The 17,548-nt window shown below is 58.1% G+C and overlaps 2 protein-coding genes and 2 non-coding genes across 5 annotated transcripts; 1 reads left to right on the top strand and 3 right to left on the bottom strand.

The window, feature by feature from the left end:
• Nucleotides 1-1,304: 1,304 nt before the first annotated feature.
• On the top strand, nucleotides 1,305-5,698 carry EIF3G (eukaryotic translation initiation factor 3 subunit G). Its single transcript, XM_027085237.1, has 11 exons — nucleotides 1,305-1,398; nucleotides 1,538-1,584; nucleotides 2,085-2,168; nucleotides 2,280-2,368; nucleotides 2,519-2,578; nucleotides 3,568-3,672; nucleotides 3,762-3,951; nucleotides 4,678-4,785; nucleotides 4,899-5,035; nucleotides 5,122-5,228; nucleotides 5,579-5,698. Exons 1-11 carry the CDS (start codon nucleotides 1,379-1,381, stop codon nucleotides 5,592-5,594), a joined length of 963 nt encoding a protein of 320 aa, XP_026941038.1. The 5' UTR covers nucleotides 1,305-1,378; the 3' UTR covers nucleotides 5,595-5,698.
• On the bottom strand, nucleotides 5,696-13,273 carry LOC113608617 (suppressor of SWI4 1 homolog). Of its 2 annotated transcripts, XM_027085236.1 has the most exons (13): nucleotides 13,175-13,273; nucleotides 12,916-13,086; nucleotides 12,325-12,426; nucleotides 12,082-12,132; nucleotides 11,804-11,974; nucleotides 11,058-11,134; nucleotides 10,754-10,861; nucleotides 10,522-10,645; nucleotides 10,351-10,429; nucleotides 10,102-10,231; nucleotides 9,862-10,028; nucleotides 9,685-9,771; nucleotides 5,696-7,111 (listed from the first exon to the last, which is right to left on the bottom strand). In XM_027085236.1, exons 1-13 carry the CDS (start codon nucleotides 13,190-13,192, stop codon nucleotides 6,006-6,008), a joined length of 2,391 nt encoding a protein of 796 aa, XP_026941037.1. In that variant the 5' UTR covers nucleotides 13,193-13,273; the 3' UTR covers nucleotides 5,696-6,005. The 2 variants fall into 2 exon arrangements, with proteins under 2 accessions (XP_026941037.1, XP_026941036.1); XM_027085235.1 differs by lacking the exons at nucleotides 9,685-9,771; nucleotides 9,862-10,028; nucleotides 10,102-10,231; ... (7 more) ...; nucleotides 12,916-13,086; nucleotides 13,175-13,273 and adding an exon at nucleotides 8,994-9,555.
• Nucleotides 10,941-11,020, bottom strand: LOC113609017 (small nucleolar RNA U105B). Its single transcript, XR_003428480.1, has one exon. It is a non-coding gene; the product is annotated as a small nucleolar RNA U105B (small nucleolar RNA).
• Nucleotides 12,195-12,280, bottom strand: LOC113609014 (small nucleolar RNA SNORD105). The gene has a single exon (XR_003428477.1). It is a non-coding gene; the product is annotated as a small nucleolar RNA SNORD105 (small nucleolar RNA).
• Nucleotides 13,274-17,548: the final 4,275 nt, after the last annotated feature.

Genomic DNA, 17,548 nt, shown 5'->3' on the forward strand with positions numbered 1-17,548 from the left:
TGGACACTCTCTTTCTTTCTGTCTGTCTTTTTTTTTTTTTTTTTTTTGTGGTGCTGCATGGCTTGCAGGATCTTAGTTCTCTAACTAGGGATCGAACCTGTGACCTCTGCAATGGAAGCTTGAAGTCCTAACTACTGCATGCCAGGGAATTCCCAACCATCCTCTTTATTTACTTACTTTCCCAGCCTCCTTCCTGGACTCCTGCTAATTTATTCCTTTCCACTCTATCCTCTACAGGCTTCCAGAATAACCTTTCTCACAAGAAAATCTGGTCACATTGGGTCACCACTCAAAACATGTCAGAGACCTCACCCACACCCCGCAGCCTGCAGGATAAAGAGCCTATGCTCTTTAGTCTAGTTTAAAAAGTCCTTTATAATATGGTTCCTCCCCCATCCCAAATGCCCATTAATTGAGCACTAAGTTCAGATACCCTGTGGGTGCTGGGGACCCAGAGATGAATGAAACAGGCAGATGTCTGCTTTCTGCAGCAGTCTACAGCAGTTTTTACTATTTTTTTCATTATTGCCTCTCTATAGGAGAAAAATAGAATTATCTTTAATTTAAATCAGTTTTAATCTAATTACATTTAATTTCTCCCTAACAACAGAAATTAAATGTTTAGGAATAAGATTTTGTCAGGGAGGGTTGGCTTTGGAGGGCCACAAGCCATTGTCATGTCTAAGGTTTTTTTGTTCTGTTTTGTTTTGTTTTCGCCACCCAAGAATTAGTCTTGGCCCTCTTGGGAGCCATATCACTCCCATTGAGAATGCATGCTCTAGAGGGAGAGCTGGACAGCAAACAAGTAAATGGAAAAGATCATTCCAGGGAGCCAAGAATGTTACTGTGAATTCCCTGGTGGTCCAGTGGTTAGGACTCTGCGCTTCCACTTCAGGGGACCCGGGTTTGATCCCTGATTGGGGAACTAAGATCCTGTAAGCCCCGTGGCGCAGCTGAAAAAAAAAAAAAGTTACTAAAGGAGGAAGAATGGTTGAGGGAGCCACGACATCTTGATCATTTGAATCAGGAAATCTCTTTCCAGACAAGGAAGACGAGCCTTGGTTTCTTCAGCTGCAAAATGGAAATAATAATTTCTCCCCACAGTTCCTGCAAACAGTGAAAGCTCAATAACTGAGCTTTGTTGTTATTATTAATTTTTAATTTTTTAAAAAACGTAAACGAGATACGCTTCTATTTAGCTACCTAGCAGGGTACCAGCTCCCAACCTCTCACACAGCCGGCGCCTCTACCTCCGTCCGTACGGTGGCGCTGTGGGGCACAGCGGTTGGGCTGCTCTAGGCAGCGGAATCGGAAGTCTCGTGCTCCTCCCACTTCCGGTCTTTGGCCCAGGCTTGGGCTGCGTGGAGAAGGTGTCCCAATGCCGACCGGAGACTTTGAGTGAGTCTGGGGTCATGGAGGGAGGCTTGGGAGGCGGACTGGGCGTTCTAGGGGGTATTATAGAATCTGGATGCGCCGAGGCCGCGGGAGCCGGGCCGCGCCTCATCCAGCCCTCCTCCTGGCCAACTTGTCCCCGCAGTTCGAAGCCCAGTTGGGCCGATCAGGTGGAAGAGGAGGGAGAGGACGGTGAGTCTGCCCTGTCGCCCCCGATCACCACAGCCAGCCCTCCAGGCCGTCACTGCTGCCTGTTCCAATCCCCCACCCTGGCACCGCCGTCTGACCCTGCATCTCCCCTCACGGCCAGCCCCTGCCCCGCGCCATCCTTATCCGGGCCAGCCTATCTCCAATTCCGGACGTTCACCTCTTCCTCCCATGCCACCGCCCAAATCCTTGATCCCAGCACAGCTGCTCCCCTTCTCCGGGGAGGAAGTTGTAACAGCCTCCCTCCTGCCTTTGTACTAGCGCCCGGGTGCCAGGGATCCCCTATGCTTGCCATTGCTGGAAGTTGCTACAGCCAGCTTCGTGTCCCCAGACGGCTATCCCAGGACACTTCCTGGCCAGTCGTCTGCCCTCGGTCCCGCCTTTCTCAACTCTTGGTGCGGACATCATCCCAAAGTTCCCTCCATTTCGGTTTGGGAGCTCTTGCCTCTCTATCTAATCCCTGTTCCCTACACTCCCTTTCACAGACAAATGTGTCACCAGCGAGCTCCTCAAGGGGATCCCTCTGGCCACCGGGGATACCAGCCCAGAGCCTGAACTATTGCCGGGAGGTGAGTGACAGACTCCTCTCCGTCCCTGGGCTGCCTCTTCTCCCCAGCCGCCTTCCTGCCTGGTCCCCGTTCCCCAGGGCTCAGTTCCTCTTGTGTCTTCCCCTCTCCCAGCTCCACTGCCGTCTCCCAAGGAGGTCATCAATGGAAACATCAAGACACTGACTGAGTACAAGATAGATGAGGATGGCAAGAAGTTCAAGGTGAGGCTGGGGAAGAGGTGGGTGCCCTTAGCTTGGGGGCATTTGGACAAGGAGAGAATGATGTGTGTTGGGTGCATTGATGAGGAAGATCCCCTGGCCCCAGGAACCTTGAGGAGCTGGAAGCCCACACGTCTCCCCTTCTGTCTACAGATTGTTCGCACCTTCAGAATTGAGACCCGGAAGGCTTCAAAGGCTGTGGCAAGAAGGAAGGTAAGGACTTCCCTGGCAGTCCAGTGGTTAGGGCTCTGCGCGTCCACTGCAGGACACATGGCTTCAATCCCCGGTCGGGGAACTAAGAGCCCACATGCCGCGTAGTGTGGCCAAAAATAGAAAAGAATAAAAAAAAAAAAAGAAGGGGGAGGAAGGTAAGACCCTTATTCCCCTGTCTTGGGGCGCCTCCAGGGCTGACTCAGAGAAAAATAGGAATCCTTTTCCCCGGTACCTTTATTTTTAGAAGTGGGGTTTAACTGTTTGCACTTGTTTTACTGGAGCAGAACTGAGGCCTGTTTGTAGTCTGTGGGGGGCCCTGAAAAGTCCAGCAGGTGCAGCAGTGGGTGGGCTTGATTCTTACTCCTCTTGGGTTGTCTACCAGGAGGAACAGAGCCAAGCCTTCCCCTCAGGTGGCTGTCACAGCAGAAGAAGTGATAGCAATAAATACATGTGGCACAATTCCCGGCGTACTTTCTCTGTGTTAGACCCAGGTGCTTTGCAGGAAGTATTTTCTCATTCAGTCCCCGTAGCATTCCTGGGAGGTGTGGGGAGCATTGTGGTCCCTTTTTTTATAGGGGAGGAAGTTGAGGTTCAGGTCGTGTAATTAGCTCAAGGCCCCTGGAAGTCTGGGTGACCCTGCACACCCCTGCGCATCACTCCATGGTGGGGGCTGGTCCGCTACCTGCACGGCCCCCACCAGGAGCTGTTGGCTGTGGAGCTGTTTCCCCCCTGAGCCTCAGTTCTCTCATCTGGAACATGGGGCTGAGAGCTGCCCTTGCCTCCTGGAGCTGGTGTGAAGCTAGGGCCTGGCAGGCACTCAGGGAACAGGAACTGTCATCACCACTGCTTTGAGGAGCATTTGGGGAGGGTGTTGAGTGGGGTTCAAGGCCCAGACACCCTGGAGGTGGCGCTTGTAAGTCTAGGGTGCCAGTGGAGGGGGTCGCATTTGTCCTTGCCTTAACCTGTCCCCTATCCCGCCCTGAGCTCAGAACTGGAAGAAGTTTGGGAACTCAGAGTTTGACCCACCAGGGCCCAATGTGGCCACCACCACTGTCAGTGATGATGTATCCATGACATTCATCACCAGCAAAGAGGTAAGTGGGCCAAGAGGCTGGTGGCCAGGGTGGTGGTGGTGTCGGGGTTGTGCCAGCCCAGTCTGAGCTGCTCTGACCTGCCCCACCAGGATCTGAACTGCCAGGAAGAGGAGGACCCGATGAACAAGCTCAAGGGCCAGAAGATTGTGTCCTGCCGCATCTGCAAGGGCGACCACTGGACCACCCGCTGCCCCTACAAGGACACACTGGGGCCCATGCAGAAGGAGCTGGCCGAGCAGCTGGGCCTGTCCACTGGCGAGAAGGAGAAGCTGCCCGGAGGTGCCAGGGCCCGGGGATGCGGCTGGCAGGCTGTGGGGTGGAGGACAGGGATTGTGTGCGCCTCTGGGAGAGTCGTGGGTCGTCACCTGGTGTCTGAACGGGACCGCCACTGCTGGGGCTGTCGTCTCCCACACAACAGTGTCCGCACTGCAAGGCTGTGACCACAGGCCACGTTCGTTTGTGTGAGAGAGACTGGCAGGTGGGTGCTCTGACTGCTGGTGATGTCACCTGACTCTCCTCAATGGGGGCCGTGAGAGCCGCTCGTGGGCACGGCCGCGTGTGTGACTACATACACCGTGAGTGGTGGGGAGACGGTTGTTCCCCGGATGTGTCTGTGAGTTTCCTGACTTGAGTGCACTGTGTTTGCACGCCCACACCAAGGAGCAGACTCACCCAGGTGAGCAGCCACTTGTCACCTGCCCAGGGGCAGGTACCTGGGGGCTGTCCCTAACCCTGTGTACCTGTCTTCCCATGTGTTGTGAGGCTGGACATTGCTGTCAACCCCTGTGGGTTCTCTTGCTCTTCCTGTGCCGCCGGCAGGGTGTTGAGGTGGTGTCAGCTTCCTGCATATGACCTTTAAGTCGTGACCACGAGGCTTTGAAGGAATCAACCGATCACCTGTGGTTTGACAGATGGTGCTTGGGCGGGGCCGTGGCTGGAGCCGCCAGCATCCTGGGGCAGGTCTGTGCCGGGGAGGCCTGACTGGGCCTTGCTTTTGGTCTCCAGAGCTGGAGCCTGTGCCGGCCACTCAGAACAAGACAGGGAAGTATGTGCCTCCGAGCCTGCGGGATGGAGCCAGCCGCCGCGGGGAATCCATGCAGCCCAACCGCAGAGGTGAGGTGGCGAGCACCCTGGCACTGGGCCGGCGGGCGGGCACCTCCCTGCACCCTGTGATTATCCCGCGGGTGGGGCCGGCCCCTTACAGATGCCTCTCCTTGCCTGCCCAGCCGACGACAATGCCACCATCCGCGTCACCAACCTGTCCGAGGACACTCGTGAGACCGACCTGCAGGAGCTCTTCCGGCCCTTCGGCTCCATCTCCCGCATCTACCTGGCAAAGGACAAGACCACCGGCCAGTCCAAGGTGGGCTGGTGGCCAGGGGGCGGGGAGGGGTCCTCCATAGGTCCCAGTTGTGCCTTGAGCGTCCCTGACCCCACCCCCTCCCCCAGGGCTTTGCCTTCATCAGCTTCCACCGCCGCGAGGACGCCGCTCGCGCCATTGCCGGGGTGTCCGGCTTCGGCTACGACCACCTCATCCTCAACGTCGAGTGGGCCAAGTGAGACCCTTGCCTTCCCCCGCCCCCCCCACGGTGTCACGGCCCACAGACGCTCAGGCTGACTGCAGGCCCCAGGCCAGGTTAACAGCCACAAAGGCTGTCCTGGGGCGCAGGTCATTTACTGTCCTTCTCCTCTTACGGAGGGGCGCATGGCCCATGCGCGGCGGGGCCTTCCCGCCGGTCTGGCTCGTCGTGTGCTCTGCGCTGCCACCCGGTCTCGTCCTGCCCTGTCCCCCTCATCCCCGTTGAGTTCCCTGTGGTGTGGGTGTAGGGTGTGCTCTTGGGATTCCCTTAGGGGTCGGAAGCCCCCATACTTCCCATCCTCAGCCACCTCGTGTTTCTCTCTCTAGGCCGTCAACCAACTAAGCCGGCTGCTGCTGCTCGGCCCCCAGCCCCCAGGACCCTTCAGTGGCAGAGGGCAGCCTCCGGAAGCAGGGGGCTCCGAGGGCAATAAAAGATCTCCACCACCCTGTGCTGTTCCATTTATTCGCAGATGTCACTCACACTGTGGTGGGCGGGGCCAGGCCTCCTCCCCGCCTTCCCCCTCTGTTGTGGGTTTGCTCCCTGGCCCTGCCCGGGGTTACTGCTGCGGGTGGCGATTCCTGCTGCTCTGGCTTGGGCGCTCCCTGGTCCCACTGCAGGCCTTTCCTTGGGGAGGAAGTTTTGACTCAGGGCCTCTTGGGGGATCAGAGCCAGGGGCCTGCTGTGCTCTCAGCCTCCATTCTGCTGCTGGGTCCCGGTGTCTCGTGATGAGGAGGGGGCTGAAGATGGGCCAGGTCACGGACTCAACTCAGGGGACTGGGGCCCCGAGGTTTTGGGGGTGGCTGTGACATTGAGAGGCAGGGCTTGGCCGGAGCACTCCATGTTCTCTGGGGCCTGCCCCTGCCCGCAGCCAGGGCAGCGTCGGCGGCAGCAGTCCAGGCTGGGCACCACAGCCATGTAGAGCAGCGGGTGTACGCAGATGGCCAGGGGAACGAGGCCCCGTGTTACCTGATGGGCCACGTACGTCCTCCAGCTCAGTGCCGCCTTAGCCTGGGCCGCACTTGCAAAGCCTGGGCAGAGGGCTCTCCAGCGCTGCCGGGCATACACATTAAGCACCCCTGTGACGTAGTAGGGCACATAGGAACTAGCGTAGAGGGCAATGCCACCGGCCACCAGCATCATCACGTGCAGCTTGTTGGCCGCTGTCATGCCGTGGCTCTGCAGCACGGCCTGCCCGAGGGCGCCGTAGGCCACCAGGCTGAGCAGCAGCGGCAGGCCGCAGCCCAGAGCCACGAGCGCCAGGCTGTAGACCCTGTAGGCCTCAAGCTGCTTGTCATCTGCTGTCCCCAGGCACTTGATGCAGGCAAGGGGCCTGTCCACAGTGCACTTGCCTTCCTGCTGTGGCCCACTCAGGTGGGAGAAGCTGAGCATGGGTGCGGCCAGCAGGGCTGCCAGTGCCCAGCCAGCAGCACTGATAGCCCAGGCGTGCTTGGGCCGCAGTTGGCTGTGGGTGAAGAAGGGGTGGACAATGCCCAGGTAGCGGTTGAGGCTGATGCAGGTGATGAAGATGACGCTGCCCAGCAGGTTGCAGGTGAAGAGGAAGCGCTCCAGGCGGCAGGCAGTCTCCCCATAGCTCCAGTGTTTGGGTGGGTAGAAGTAGGCGGCCAGCGGGGGCAGCGTCAGGGCATAGAGCAGGTCGCTGACTGCCAGCTGGGCTGAGAAGATCACGGCTGGGTGCCAAGGGCGATGGTCCTGGGTGCAGAAGCGGTACAGGGCCAGGCTGTTGCCAGCCAAGGCCACCAGAAACACAGCCACCAGCATGGGCCACAGAAAGTCTTCCTGGAAACTGCTGAGGATGTTGTCAGCAGCCGCTGAGAAGTTGGCTGGGCAGTGTGTGGGACCTGGGGCAGAGAGCGTTGCTGCATCAGCCTGTCTCTGACCATGGCTCCCGCCGCCTTCAGAGTCGGAAACACTGTGACACCCATACCGGCTGTGCGCCAGGAGCCCTTTGCGGGGCATACTCCGCTGAGTACTTTTCCACACCCAGGAGTGGGGGGCCAACCACAGCTCCTTCGTACAGAGGGAATCTGTACGAAGAGGCCCAGAGGCCCAGAGTGGTTAGAAGCACAGAGTCCTTCATTCAGCCTCTCTCTGTGTCCCGCACCATCAAGAACCAGTTGGAGCAAGAAGCAGGGACGCAGGCTTCCCCGGTGGCGCAGTGGTTAAGAATCCACCTGCCGGGGCTTCCCTGGTGGCGCAGCGGTTGGGAGTCCGCCTGCCGATGCAGGGGACGTGGGTTCGTGCCCCGGTCCGGGAGGATCCCACATGCCGCGGAGCGGCTGGGTCCGTGAGCCGTGGCTGCTGAGCCTGCGCGTCCGGAGCCTGTGCTCCGCAACGGGAGAGGCCACAACAGTGAGAGGCCCGCGTACCGCCAAAAATAAATAAATAAATAAATTTAAAAAAAAAAAAAAAAAAGAATCCACCTGCCAATGCAGGGGACACAGGTTCGAGCCCTGGTCCGGGGAGATCCCACATGCCACTGAGCAACTAAGCCTGTGCACCACAACTACTGAGCCTGCGCTCTAGAGCCCGCAAGCCACAGCTACTGAAGCCTGTGCACCTAGAGCTGGTGCTCTGCAACAAGAGAAGCCACCGCAATGAGAAGCCCGCCCACCACAACGAAGAGTGGCCCCCACTCGCCGCAACTAGAGAAAGCCCGCGCGCAGCAATGAAGACCCAATGCAGCCAAATAAATAAATAATAATAAAAGTAAAGTAAAAGAACCAGGGACGCATGTAACCCGGCAGTGACCACCCAGAGCCATCGGGGCCTGGGGTGGAGGAGAGGGAGCCCAGGTGAGTATCCCACCCCACTACACAACTCCCAGTCCGATCTGACAGTCGTCACCCCCTTAGTGTCACCCAAGTCCAGCCCCCACCATCTACCTGTTGGCTGCACTCGGGTCTTCCTGCTCTGGCCCTCACCCATCTGTTCTCTCACATTCTCCAAAGGGCACCTGAGACAGGTCACATCCCTATCCGGCTTCCTCCTCACATGGAAGAAAAGCCAGTGCTCACCTTTTCGCACAAGGCCCTGCAGGAGCTATCCCTCCCACCCCACCAGGGCTCTCATTTCCCACTCCCAGCTCCCTGGGACCGCAGTGTCCTGGCTGTTCCTTAAGTCACAGCCTGCCTCAGGGCCTTTGCACCGGCTGAGTCACAGGCAACAGGCATCCTTAAGGCTGTCCCACTCACCTCCTCCTGGTCTGGTCCTGAGAGAGGACCTGAGATCACTCTAACGTTGTGACTGCACCCTTGGTCCCCTACCCTGCTTATATTTTTGCCACAGCTTGTCACTCCATCTGATCACTGTAAGAAAAATCCCCAGAATGTTCCCTCCTGAGGGTGAGGCAGTGCCCTGCTACTGGCTTCCCAGTGCCCAGAACAGCACCTGGGACTGAGCAGTGCGGGGGGAAGCTGAGCTCTGCAGTTGACCCTTTACACACCCCACTCAGCCTCAACTTTCCAACCTGAGAATTGGCCTGTTCCCAGTTGGTCCAGCAGGCTGGCCAGGAGCTCTGTGCGAGGTGCATGTACCCCTTCCCTGACCCGGTCGGCTACCCCACTCTCACTTCTGCCTTCCTATCCCATCCCTCTGCCCTGGGAGGAAGTCGGTCCAGACGTGATTCTAAACCCCTTCTCCCCTCTGCCCACCAGGAGCCGGCCGCCTCCACCCCCATGGCCCTGGATGTATGCCTGGCTCACAACAGTGCCGGCTCCTCACCTGAGGTGGTGGTGGCCATGGCCCGCATGGCCTGCCTCTGGGTCTGCAGCCCAGTGTGCTGTGCTGCACACGGTCCTTTGCTGAGCTACTAGCAGCGCTGCTGGCCCTTCCCCTTCCCAGCAGCACCTTCTTCAGCCTGCAGAGCTGGTCTGGGCACACGCCTCACTTCCACCCCCGGTTTCCTTCCTCATGACACCCAATCCTCCAGAGCTGGCCCATCTGCTTGTGGGGGCCTTTGCTAGGCTGGGGGAGGGGCCCAGGATGCCAAGGCACCAAAGCAGGGTCAAATCTGCCCGTCACCCTTGCCTGTGAAACAAGGCCCTGCACCTCCACTGCCCAGGGTCGGGGAAATGGGCCCAGGCTTCGGGCAGAAACCAGGCCCCCCATTTCAAGCACAGACTAAGACTCATGAGAAATCAGTTTATTAGAGGGGGAGGTTAGGAAAACAGTTCTCCTTTATGAAAGGAAACCGAGGGCTGCACCTGGAGGCCCAGGAGACGGGGAGCCCAGGGCAGCATGTCTCAGGCCCCAATCTGGGGCATTCCACCTGCCACCCAGGCTTGGCCTCAGGCTACTCTCTTAGGTGGCCACGGTCGGCCTCGCCTGTGGTCCCGGGCAGCCCCTCTGGGTCCCACCTTGGCCTGGGCCCCTGGGTGTCTGCCCTTGGCCTTTGGAGGCCTCCGGTCACTGCCTCGGTCAGGCTTCTGTTCCTTTACCCGTCGCTTCTTGCCTGGGGGCCCGGCAGGCCGCCTCCACTTGGCTGCCTTTGGGAACATGTCTGTGGGAAGAGACTGTGTCAGGACCACCAGGGCACAGGGACAGACAAGCCCATGGTGCCCAGCTATACTGACCCCTGCCTGCCACACACCCTCATCAGGCTCCTCGCCCACAGCCTGGCGGAAATACTCGGCCTCATCCTCCTCTTCCTCTTGCTGGCTGACCCCCTCTGCCTCTGCAGGGGCCCCGGGGTCCTCTGCATCGCTGTCCCCATCAGCCTCTGCCTGTGCCCGCTTCATGCCCGCCAGGCTCTTCTTCCTGGAGGAGGAACACTGGTCAACGTGGCAGCCTGCGCCCAGGACCCCGCCTCGTCCGCCTGGCGACCACACACCTGTGGGCCTCTCGCTGCTCTCGCTTGCGCTGAACGTTCTGGGCCTGCTGGTCCTGCCTCTGGGCCTTGAGCCGCAGCTTCTCCTCCTTGGCTGCCAGGGTGGCCTGCAGTTCCTCCTCTGTTTTGTGCACTAAATGGGAAGAGACAGCCACTGAGGCCTTCACCAAGATCCAGGTGAGCCCCCCAGTACCTTGAGACCCACCTTCGATCAGGCCTCAGACCCCGGTGCCCCTCCAGCCCCGTCCTCACCAAAACTGTGGAACAGCACGTTCCCTTCTCCTACACCCTCCTGGATCTTGATGAGCTGCAGTGTCATCCGAGGCCCGATCTGGAGGAACGGGGGAGGGGGTTGGGGGAGTGTGTGTCAGTCCCTCCTTGAGACTGGGGGAAGCCACCGGGCCTGCCTGGGCGGGGCCTCACCTCGGTGAGCCGCACTGCGCTCTGCTGGGCTGGCATGTTGCCGCGCCCTGCCACGGCCTGGGGCAGCACCGTGATGTTGTGCTCGCCGTCCGGCTCCGCTTCACTCTCGGACAGCCCTGCGCCCCTGTGTGGGGCACACACGGGGCTCAGCAGGGGATCCCGGGCTCCTGGGACAGCTCTGGGGCCCGCTGGCGTGCGGTGGCCCCCTGCCCCCACCCTGAGCCCTCCTCACGTGGCCAGCAGCTCACTGACGTCCTGCAAGCGACTCATGTTGGGGAACTTCTCCTGAAGCAGTTTCTTCATCCCACGACTTGCACCCACAGGGACAACTCTGATGCTACTGCAGGGGTCAGAGCGAGGGAGAATGGGGGTCAGGAGCCATGGGGTCGCGGGGCAGCTCCACCCCCCACACACCCTTTCCATGGTCCATCGGGGCGTATACTTTGAAACTACGCAATCACAGAGGCTCAGCAGCCGTGCTGTCATCAGCTGCAGAGCGGGGCCACACCCGCCACCCCACCCCACCCCAGACTCACTAATGGCGGAAATCCAGCTCCTGGGAGTCAGGGTTGTAGTTGATGAGAAGGCAGCGCTTGATGGTGTTCAGGTTCACCTGGAAGGGAGAGAAGAGAAGGCATGGCGCCACGTGAGCTGCACCCAGGCCCCACTGTGTGCTGGAGCCCGTGCCAAGCCCCGGCTATGGCTGCACTCCTGAAACCTCACAGTAAAAGGGCACAGAGTGCTGAGAGCACTGCAGGGATGGATGGGGCTGCAGTTGGTGTCCATGGGCTACCTGGACATTGGCTAGAAATCCTGGGTCCGAGGCCCACTGAGGCCGTCGACACCGGACTTCCTGGTGACTGGCATCTAACAAGGCTAATTTGAGATCCACTGGTGCCACGGATTAGAAGCAGGGGCTCTGCTGCCAGACAAATTTAAAAACCTGGTCCTGCCTTCTTCTCCCTCGTATCTGACCTGAGACTAGTGACTTCACCTCTGTCAGCCTCAGTTTCCCACTCTGTAAAATGGAGCCACAATACACGCTACTCTACTTAGACCAGCACTCAACGTGCATTTAGGAAATAAAGCACTATGGGCATAGTTTTCCACCTGCCAGATGGGACGGCAGCTCATGGAGGAAGCCTCTTGCGCAGTGTCACAGAACGCTATGAGTGGGATTCGACCTCAGAACCCGGAGTTCTCACCCTCAATGCTAGGAGGTGAAGACTGAGCAATCAACCCAAGGGCCCGTGCGTGGTAACTGTTGCCTGGCCCAGCCCACCTTGTGCACGTTGATGGAGGGGAACAGGTTCTGGAACATGGTGGCCATGAGCTTCACGTGCATGCCGTGGGGGCCAAAGCTGTTGAGCACCAGGAGAGGAGGGTGGGCAAACTGCTGCTCGTGCATGCGGTGACGTCGCAGCGAAGAAACCACATCACGCACCAAGGTGTACTGCAGGACAGGGTGACGAGTGGATAACTGCCAAGCACACGTGGCTGGGGCAATCCCCAAACCCAGCTCCTACCCCTCGGAGGCCTCATACCACCTCTAGTCCTTACCTTGTTGATCCGGAAGGTTAAGGTAGGGCCTCCCGGGAGGCGTATCAGCTTCTACAGAAAAAAAGGATCAGTGAGGGTCAAGGTGTCCAACTAGGGAGCAGAGGGAATGCGAACCTCTGCCCATCTCTTCAGAGCGTTTACTTTGAAGCCAGAATCACGGCAGCTCAGAGGCACAAGGGGTCATCATGAGAGCTGGGGGAGGAGGAGGGGGTGGGGGAGTGAAGGGTGAGAGCATCCACTCACAAAGTAGACACTGGTCTCCGTTTTGCTCAAGATCAGGAAGTGTGTGACCCCAAGGGGCCCAGCCACTGCCACACAATCTTTCAGAGAGTTTTTCTTTCGAATCTGGAAACGATAAAAAGAAAAAGGGATGATCACTGATATCCCCTTATTGAACAAAGCCTATACGCTTAAGCTGTTATGCCCTTTCTTGCATTTAACCCTCGGAAGAAGGGGGGAGGAGAGAAGAGTGCAATGCTCTTGGCCTCTAGAGCCAGTCAGACTTGAATCTGAGCACCGCCTCTGTCCCTCGACAGCCAGCTGAGGCCCAGACAGGTTAAGTAACTTGACCGAGGCTTTTGAGAGAAGCCAGCCTTGCTGATTCCTGAGTCCCCTCTTAACCACCAGTCCTAGGCACCCAGCCAAGCTGCGCGCGGTTCATCTGCTCGCCCTCGCTGCTGCCACTCAAAGCCCTGAGAGGCAGCCACGATGGTCCCCATTAAGGGCTCCTTTCTCCAGCTAGGGAGACTGAGGCCTCGCGCGGTTTCGAGGATGGAGCCATCCCCACAGAGGACGGGGCCCACAGCGGGTGGAGATGGGCTGGGCGATGCAGACCTGCAGGCGGGTGGCGGTGAGCGGCTCCATGACCCGCCGCAAGTCCAGGCTGAGCTGTCGGACGCTGCGACCCGCGCGGCCCCGAGAGAACACGAAAGAGTGCGGCTGTGCGGCATAGGCCTCGAGGTTGCGGAGGTGCGCCTGGGCGCGCGCCCGCTTCTGGTGCCGGGACTGCGGGGGCGAGAGGCAAGAGGTGAGCACTGCAGCCACCGCCGGGACCCCACCCGCGCTGCCCGCTTTCCCGGCCGCCGCGCCTCACCCGCCCCGACTGCCCCATGCCACCGTCTCTTCCTCGAGGCCTCTTCTGCTGGCTGTTTCCGGCGCCGCACAGCTCACTTCCGGCGCCGGCGAGGCGACTACGTGAGGCGCCGCTGCGTGATGACGTCACCACATGGGCTTGCGCACCAGGTCGCGGGAAACCTCGGAGGGGTTGCTATGGAGACACCTGGTGCCTGTTTCTGTGGAAACCGGGGGGGGGGGCGGCACGGTTCGAAATGAGCCATAGGTTCGAATCCCGCCTCGGCCATTTCCACCAGCTGTGCGATTTTGAGGCACACGTCCTCCACTCCAAGGCTCCTAAAGTATCCCAAAGTGAGGATGATCATCATTTCCTCTCTGACCCGCGAATTAAGAGAGATGATGTATGCACAGTACTTGGCACACTGGCGCCAGGCACTTGAGGACCCGAAAAGGGGATAGCACCTTGGCAGTTACTCATTTAGGCCCCAGGTCCTGAGGACCAGCTGTCCCCCGCGGGGGCCCTGTCTGCGGACGGGCTGAAGGATGGAAATTCCACATCACCTTCTGGAAATTCAGAGCAAGGCGGTAGCTTCGTGAATAATTCACCCCCTCCCAGTTTCCGCTCAAAGCCCCAGCCTTGGCCTCAGGCCTCTGGCTTCTTCCCCAGAACCTTCGGGTGGGGGGAAGAGATCCACCAACATCTCTCTCCCTGTTCCATCTGTCTCTGTCTCCCTCTCCCCAGCTTTGAACTTGCCAAAAATTGTCTCCTTCATCATCTGTAAGTTTCCATCTTTCTCCTCTCTCTGTCTGTCCCTATCCCCATTTATCTCTTCTCATCTCTATCCCCATCTCCCATCTCTCTCCCGATCTCCCAGACGTTTCTCCTTCTCTGTCTCTCTGACTCTCTCTCCCTCCTGTCATCCCCTCTCCTTGACTCAGGAGGTTTCTTCTCTCTCTGCTGCCAGTGGGGGAAGCTGGAGGGGGCCCAGCGTGGTGGTGGGGGGGGCGCCAGCCCAGGCCGGGAGCCCAGCCTGGCAGCCTCTCTCAGATCTGGGACGACCATTTCCTCCTTCAGCCCGGGAGGCCACTCGGGTTACGAGTTCAGGACTGTAGGAAATGGGAGGAGACTTCTAGTCGGGGAGGCCTTCTTACAAGTCGGAGACCCTAGCCTGGTGGGGGCTCTACGTGAGTCACTTTGTTCTGTCTGTTTTCGGCCCTGCAGGACCTGACCTGTGTGAGGATGTGAGAGTGTGAGTGGGAGATAAATGGAAACTTGCGCTGGGCTGTGGGCGGGTATCAGGGGCTCGCCGTGTGCCTGGTTTGTGTCTCTGCGCTTGCCAGTGTGTGACCATGTGTACCTGGGTGTGTACATGCCTGATGCAGATTTACAGACACGCTCAGCCCACGGGGTATTTTCCTTTAAGTCGTGGTGTGTGCGTGTGTGACCGCATTTTGTTTTTAGTTTTTGTTGTTTTTTTAATTAATTAATTTATTTTTGGCTGCGTTGGGTCTTCGTTGCTGCGTGTGGGCTTTCTCTAGTTGCGGTGAGCGGGGGCTACTCTTTGTTGCGTTTCGCGGGCTTCTCATGGTGGTGGCTTCTCTTTGTTGCGGAGCACGGGCTCTAGGTGCACGGGCTCTAGTAGTTGTGGCACGTGGGCTCAGTAGCTGTGGCTTGCAGGCTCTAGAGCGCAGGCTCAGTAGTTGTGGTGCACGGGCTTAGTTGCTCCGTGGCATGTGGGATCTTCCTGGACCAGGGCTCGAACCCGAGTCCCATGCATTGGCAGGTAGATTATTATTATTATTAATTAATTAATTTTTGGCTGCGTTGGGTCTTCGTTGCTGCACGCAGGCTTTCTCTAGTTGCAGCGAGTGGGAGCTACACTTTGTTGCGGTGAACGGGCTTCTCATTGTGATGGCTTCTCTTGTTGTGGAGCACAGGCTCTAGGCGCGCGGGCTTCAGTAGTTGTGGCACGTGGGATCAGTAGCTGTGGCTCGAGGGCTCTAGAGCACAGGTTCACTTGTTGTGGCACACGGGCTTAGTTGCTCCGTGGCATGTGGGATCTTCCTGGACCAGGGCTCGAACCTATGTCCCCCGCATTGGCAGGCGGATTCTTAACCACTGCACCACCAGGGAAGTCCTGTGACCACATTTTGAACACATAGTTGCTTCCTAAATCTGTGCTATTTCCAGTTGTGTCTTTATTTATTTATTTTTTTTGACTGTACCACGCGGCTTGTGGGATCTTAGTTCCCAGACTAGGGATCAAACCTGGGCCCCAGCAGTGAAAGCGCTGAGTCCTAACCACTGGACCCCCAGGGAATTCCCTCCAGTTATGTTGTTGTAATTGTCTGTGCCGGGAAAATCCACGGACACACACACATACACATACACACACACAGATTCCATCTGTCTATCTTTGCTGCTTTGTGCAGTGGTTTGCATGTCTCATTGGGTATCCGTGTGTGTCTTTGTGCTCTACTGTTATGTGCACACACAGAGGCGTGTGTGTGACTGTTGTGGTATATGTGTGTGAGTTCTGGAGCCATGTTACCTGGGCCGAATACCATTGCCGATCCTTTCTTTGGCTGTGTGACCACAGGCAAGTTGCTCACCCTCTCTGAGGCTCCGTTCTCTGCTGTAAAATGTGGCTACATACAGAAACCAGCTCTGGTTGCTAGGATTAAATGAGATACAAAATGTAGAGTTTAGAGTCATGCCTGACAGGCTGCAGGTGCCGCTGATACTCGCTACTGTTGTTCTCTGTGGGGGGTGTGTGTGTGTGTGTGTGTGTGTGTCTGCCTGTCTATGTCTGAGGCTGGGATCCACGCAGCCTCCCTGGGCCTGCAGCCTCCCACGCTCTGTGCTGTGCTGTGGGGGGAACGTCCAGGGCACTGAACTGTGTTATCAGGCTCTGGTGGCCTGGGCAGGAGGGTCTGGCAATTCTGCCTCAGTTCTCACATGGGAAATGATAAATATTTACAGTTTGGAGCTCCTGGGCTCAGCATCACCACTCTAGTCCCAGGCTCTGGGTGGTTACCAAGCCTCCTCCCTCCTGCTCTCCCACCAGCCTCTCCCCTTTTCCAGTTCAGAGGCCCTGCTGGACCCTCAGCTCCTCCTCGGACTTCTTGTGTCTGCTGCGGGCCTTGCTGAACTCAGGGTCTTGGTCGTGAGAGGTGAGAGCGCAGGAGGGTGGGAGGGCAGGTGGAGGCTGAATCTGTCTGTTGGGAAACCTGGGCCTTGGCTTGGCTGGGGGACTCCCCAGACCTCCTCTTTACTCCAGGCTGAGATCCTGGAAGGCAGCGGATGTTACACACACGCTGGTTCAAACGGGTTTGGTCCATCCCTGTTGTGGAGGGCCTGATGTCTTCGGGCGGGGGGCGGCAATGAGAGGTCCCTGCTCTGCCCTTGGTAGCTAGTGCTTGGGGTGTGAGTACAGTAGTGAATATGCCTTTCTCCAGCACAGAACCCTCCATGATTCCCGCATGACTCAGAGTAAAACCCCAAATCCTCCTCAAGGTTCACAAGGCCCTGCACACTTTGCCCCCATCACTTCCTCCTGCTCTCTGCCTCACTCATTCTGTTGCAGCCTTACAGGCTTCCCTGCTATTTCTTGGGAATATCAAGTAAGGTTCAACCTCAGGGCCTTTGCACTCGCTGTTCCCTCTGCCTGAATGCTCTTCCCTTTCTCTCTCTTCCTTCAGGTCTTCACTCAAGTGTCATCTTCTCAGTAATGTCTGACTCCTCTATTTAAAATGCACCCCCAGCCCAGGTCTCCCACCCCCTTCCCTGTTTTTCTACGAAACACTTACCTCTGGCCTACCCACCATCTGTTTTCCCAACCTGCTCCACAAGGGCAGGGGTTTTGTCTGTGTTGGTCACAGCTGTGTCCCCATCTCCTGGAACCGCTCCTGACACACAACAGGTGCTCAAGGAATGCTTGTAGAGTGTGTGAACCAGGCAATGTGTGTGACAATGAAGCCTGCAGGACATGCGCCTGTGTGGCCGCCAGGATGTGTGGGTTTGGAATATGGTGGATCGTGGCGCGGACATGGCCAGCATGTGGACATGTGGAACATTTTCTTAATGTTGGCATGTGCACGGGGGAGGGATGTGTTTCCCCATCAGACAGCCTGCAAGTGTGTGAACCCCAGGAATGAAGACAATGGAGGCCCGCGTGTGGATCCTGCAGGGGCCGCGGGTTGGTTGTCACAAGTATACAGCTCACCTGTGGGAGCCAGGGAACACCTGGCGGGGGCGGGGCATGTGGGCAGACCCGGGGCATGTGGGTGTTGTGGGGTGTGTGTGATGCCTGGCACTGTTTTAGGCGCTGCGGACAGAGCAGTGAACAAAACCCAGGCTCAGTCTCTGGGAGCTTATGTTTTGGTGGAGGAA

The sequence above is a fragment of the Aethalodelphis obliquidens genome, unplaced genomic scaffold (assembly GCF_003676395.1).
Source record: "Aethalodelphis obliquidens isolate GAN/ISIS:26980383/991018 unplaced genomic scaffold, ASM367639v1 scaffold53, whole genome shotgun sequence".
Classification (NCBI taxonomy): Eukaryota; Metazoa; Chordata; class Mammalia; order Artiodactyla; family Delphinidae; genus Aethalodelphis; species Aethalodelphis obliquidens.

Bases quoted from the DNA above. Each gene is read 5' to 3' on its own strand.
- LOC113608617 (XM_027085236.1), bottom strand. The intron at 10,646-10,753 runs GTGAGGAGGGCT...TGCCCCACACAG, and splicing joins GTCAGTGAGCTGCTGGCCAC to GGGCGCAGGGCTGTCCGAGA. The intron at 9,772-9,861 runs GTGTGTGGCAGG...CTCTTCCCACAG, and splicing joins GGGCGAGGAGCCTGATGAGG to ACATGTTCCCAAAGGCAGCC.
- EIF3G (XM_027085237.1), top strand. From the start codon at position 1,379: ATGCCGACCGGAGACTTTGA. The intron at 2,369-2,518 runs GTGAGGCTGGGG...TTCTGTCTACAG, and splicing joins AGGATGGCAAGAAGTTCAAG to ATTGTTCGCACCTTCAGAAT. The intron at 3,673-3,761 runs GTAAGTGGGCCA...CTGCCCCACCAG, and splicing joins CATTCATCACCAGCAAAGAG to GATCTGAACTGCCAGGAAGA.